At 55.3% G+C, this 2,014-nt stretch overlaps 1 protein-coding gene across 1 annotated transcript in view; it reads left to right on the forward strand.

The window, feature by feature from the left end:
• Positions 1 to 832, forward strand: part of LOC104628707 (beta-crystallin A3-like) — a 5,116-nt gene extending 4,284 nt beyond the window's left edge. The window contains 2 exon segments of the mRNA XM_010297374.1: positions 171 to 369; positions 504 to 832. Of these exon segments, the coding sequence (XP_010295676.1) occupies positions 171 to 369; positions 504 to 651 (347 nt within the window). The 3' untranslated portion in view covers positions 652 to 832.
• Positions 833 to 2,014: the final 1,182 nt, after the last annotated feature.

The following is a 2,014-nucleotide window of genomic DNA, read 5'->3' on the forward strand; positions in this document are numbered from 1 at the left end:
GCCCCGTCCTGGCTCAGCACCACCCTGCTGAGCACCTCCATGCATCTGGGCTTTGGAGAAACCAGCCCTGGGGGGCTCAACACCTCCCTCCCTCGGGCTGTGCACACAACCACCCAGGAAACCCTCTGAGCAGTGCCATAGGGAGGGACAGCCATTGCCCCACCGTCCCCATCCAGGCCAGGGAGGGAGCAGCACCTCCCCTCACCCCCGGCTCTTCCCCGCCCAGAACCACAAGGAATCCAAGATCACCGTCTTCGAGAAGGACAACTTCATCGGCCGCCAGTGGGAGATAGGTGACGACTACCCCTCGCTGCAGGCCATGGGCTGGGCCAACAACGAAGTGGGCTCCATGAAGATCCAGTGCGGCGCGTAAGTGATGGGCAACGGGCCGCGGGGACAAACCGCTGCCGTGGCTGTGCTCCACGGGGAGGGGGACACCCCGTAACCCCCTTGGCTTACCTCTTGTCCCCATTACGGCCACCTGACGACTCCTTTTCTTCCAGCTGGGTTTGCTACCAATATCCCGGGTACCGTGGCTACCAGTACGTCCTGGAGTCCGACCACCATGGAGGAGACTACAAGCACTGGAGAGAGTGGGGTTCGCACGCCCAGACTTCCCAGATCCAATCCATCAGGCGTGTCCAGCAGTAGCTCCCCACTTTCCAGTACAACTCTGCAAGGTTTCTAAAGCTCACCGGCTCCCTTTTGGTGCTAATACTCCCCTCCTGAAATAACCACCCCTTCTTGTACTGCAACTGCTTATGGAACAACACTCCCAAACGGTACCAACTGCCACAATTGCCAATAAATGTGACTGAAAGAAAAAGATAAACCTGCTTGGTGGGTGTTTGCTGTTGTGTGTTTGGGATTGAAGTTACACATCCCCACTCCAGTAACAGGGACCAGACTCTTCCCTGCCCAGTTTAAGCAGGACCGAATCCCGGTGGGGCTCATACCGAGGGCAAGTTCATCCCCCGACTCTCTCACGCGCACAAACTCAGCAGCCAAATCCTTGGTCGCCGCAGCTCCTTTTCCCCCCTGCCCTCCCCTTCCCCTGCCAAGGTAAAGGCCCCCGCGCTGCCGGCCCCCGTCCCGCTGAGCCACGCCAGCACCGGGCACACACGTACACGCAGCCACACGCGCCATGCTGCTCGTAGGCTTTGCGGCCAGCGCCGCCAGGCCCCAGGGACCGAACGTCGACAGCCATGCAGCATCCCCGGGGCCAGGGGATTACCCCTGAGCACGCAAAAAAGAAAGTCACACGGACACCCACAAACTTTAAAATTTTTATTCAACAATTTACATCACTTATTGTCTGTCTTAACGTATTCGATCTACACAATTTTCTTTTTTTTCCTGATAAAATAATAAAATTTGGATAAATTTTGAAGACCTGTTGGTGCAGAATAAACAAAATTTCAGTAACTTTTTTTTTAAACATTTAATGTGAAGTATGACATCATTGGTAAAGATACATCATGCCATTACAGCTCATGGACATTACCTATCCTTACAGTCCGTGACATCACCCATACCAGCGCAAGGGGCTGCGCCAGACACAGCTACAGCAGGTATTACACTAACTCTTCTAGCCACCCTCTCACGACCGGGAGAACGCCTACGTTTCCAGCTGGGCACACAGAGTGCATTAACCTAATCGGAAATACCGGGGCGGGGAGAAGAAAACAAAGACTACCTTTACCGATTCGTGTGGTCGCACACTACAACATCGACAACAAAGAGGGGCTGCCCCTCTCCACGGGTCCGAGGTAATTCAGCTCCTGAGCAGGTAGAGCACAACCCCTCGCGGCGATTTTAATACACACCAGGAAACCGAACGGAATGAGAACTTATCGACGGGGAGGGGCAGGAGAGGAGACGGCTCCAGCCCCAGCTCGCAGTCGAAGCGCGCGGTTGTGTTTCGCACCGCCCTTAACACTGAAATATTCAGGGGAGGGGGAGAGAGAGGCATCTGTCCCCCCAGTAAACAAGTTGAGGACCTCCAGAGGCTCCC

This window comes from Phaethon lepturus, unplaced genomic scaffold (genome assembly GCF_000687285.1).
Source record: "Phaethon lepturus isolate BGI_N335 unplaced genomic scaffold, ASM68728v1 scaffold35061, whole genome shotgun sequence".
Lineage (NCBI taxonomy): Eukaryota > Metazoa > Chordata > Aves > Phaethontiformes > Phaethontidae > Phaethon > Phaethon lepturus.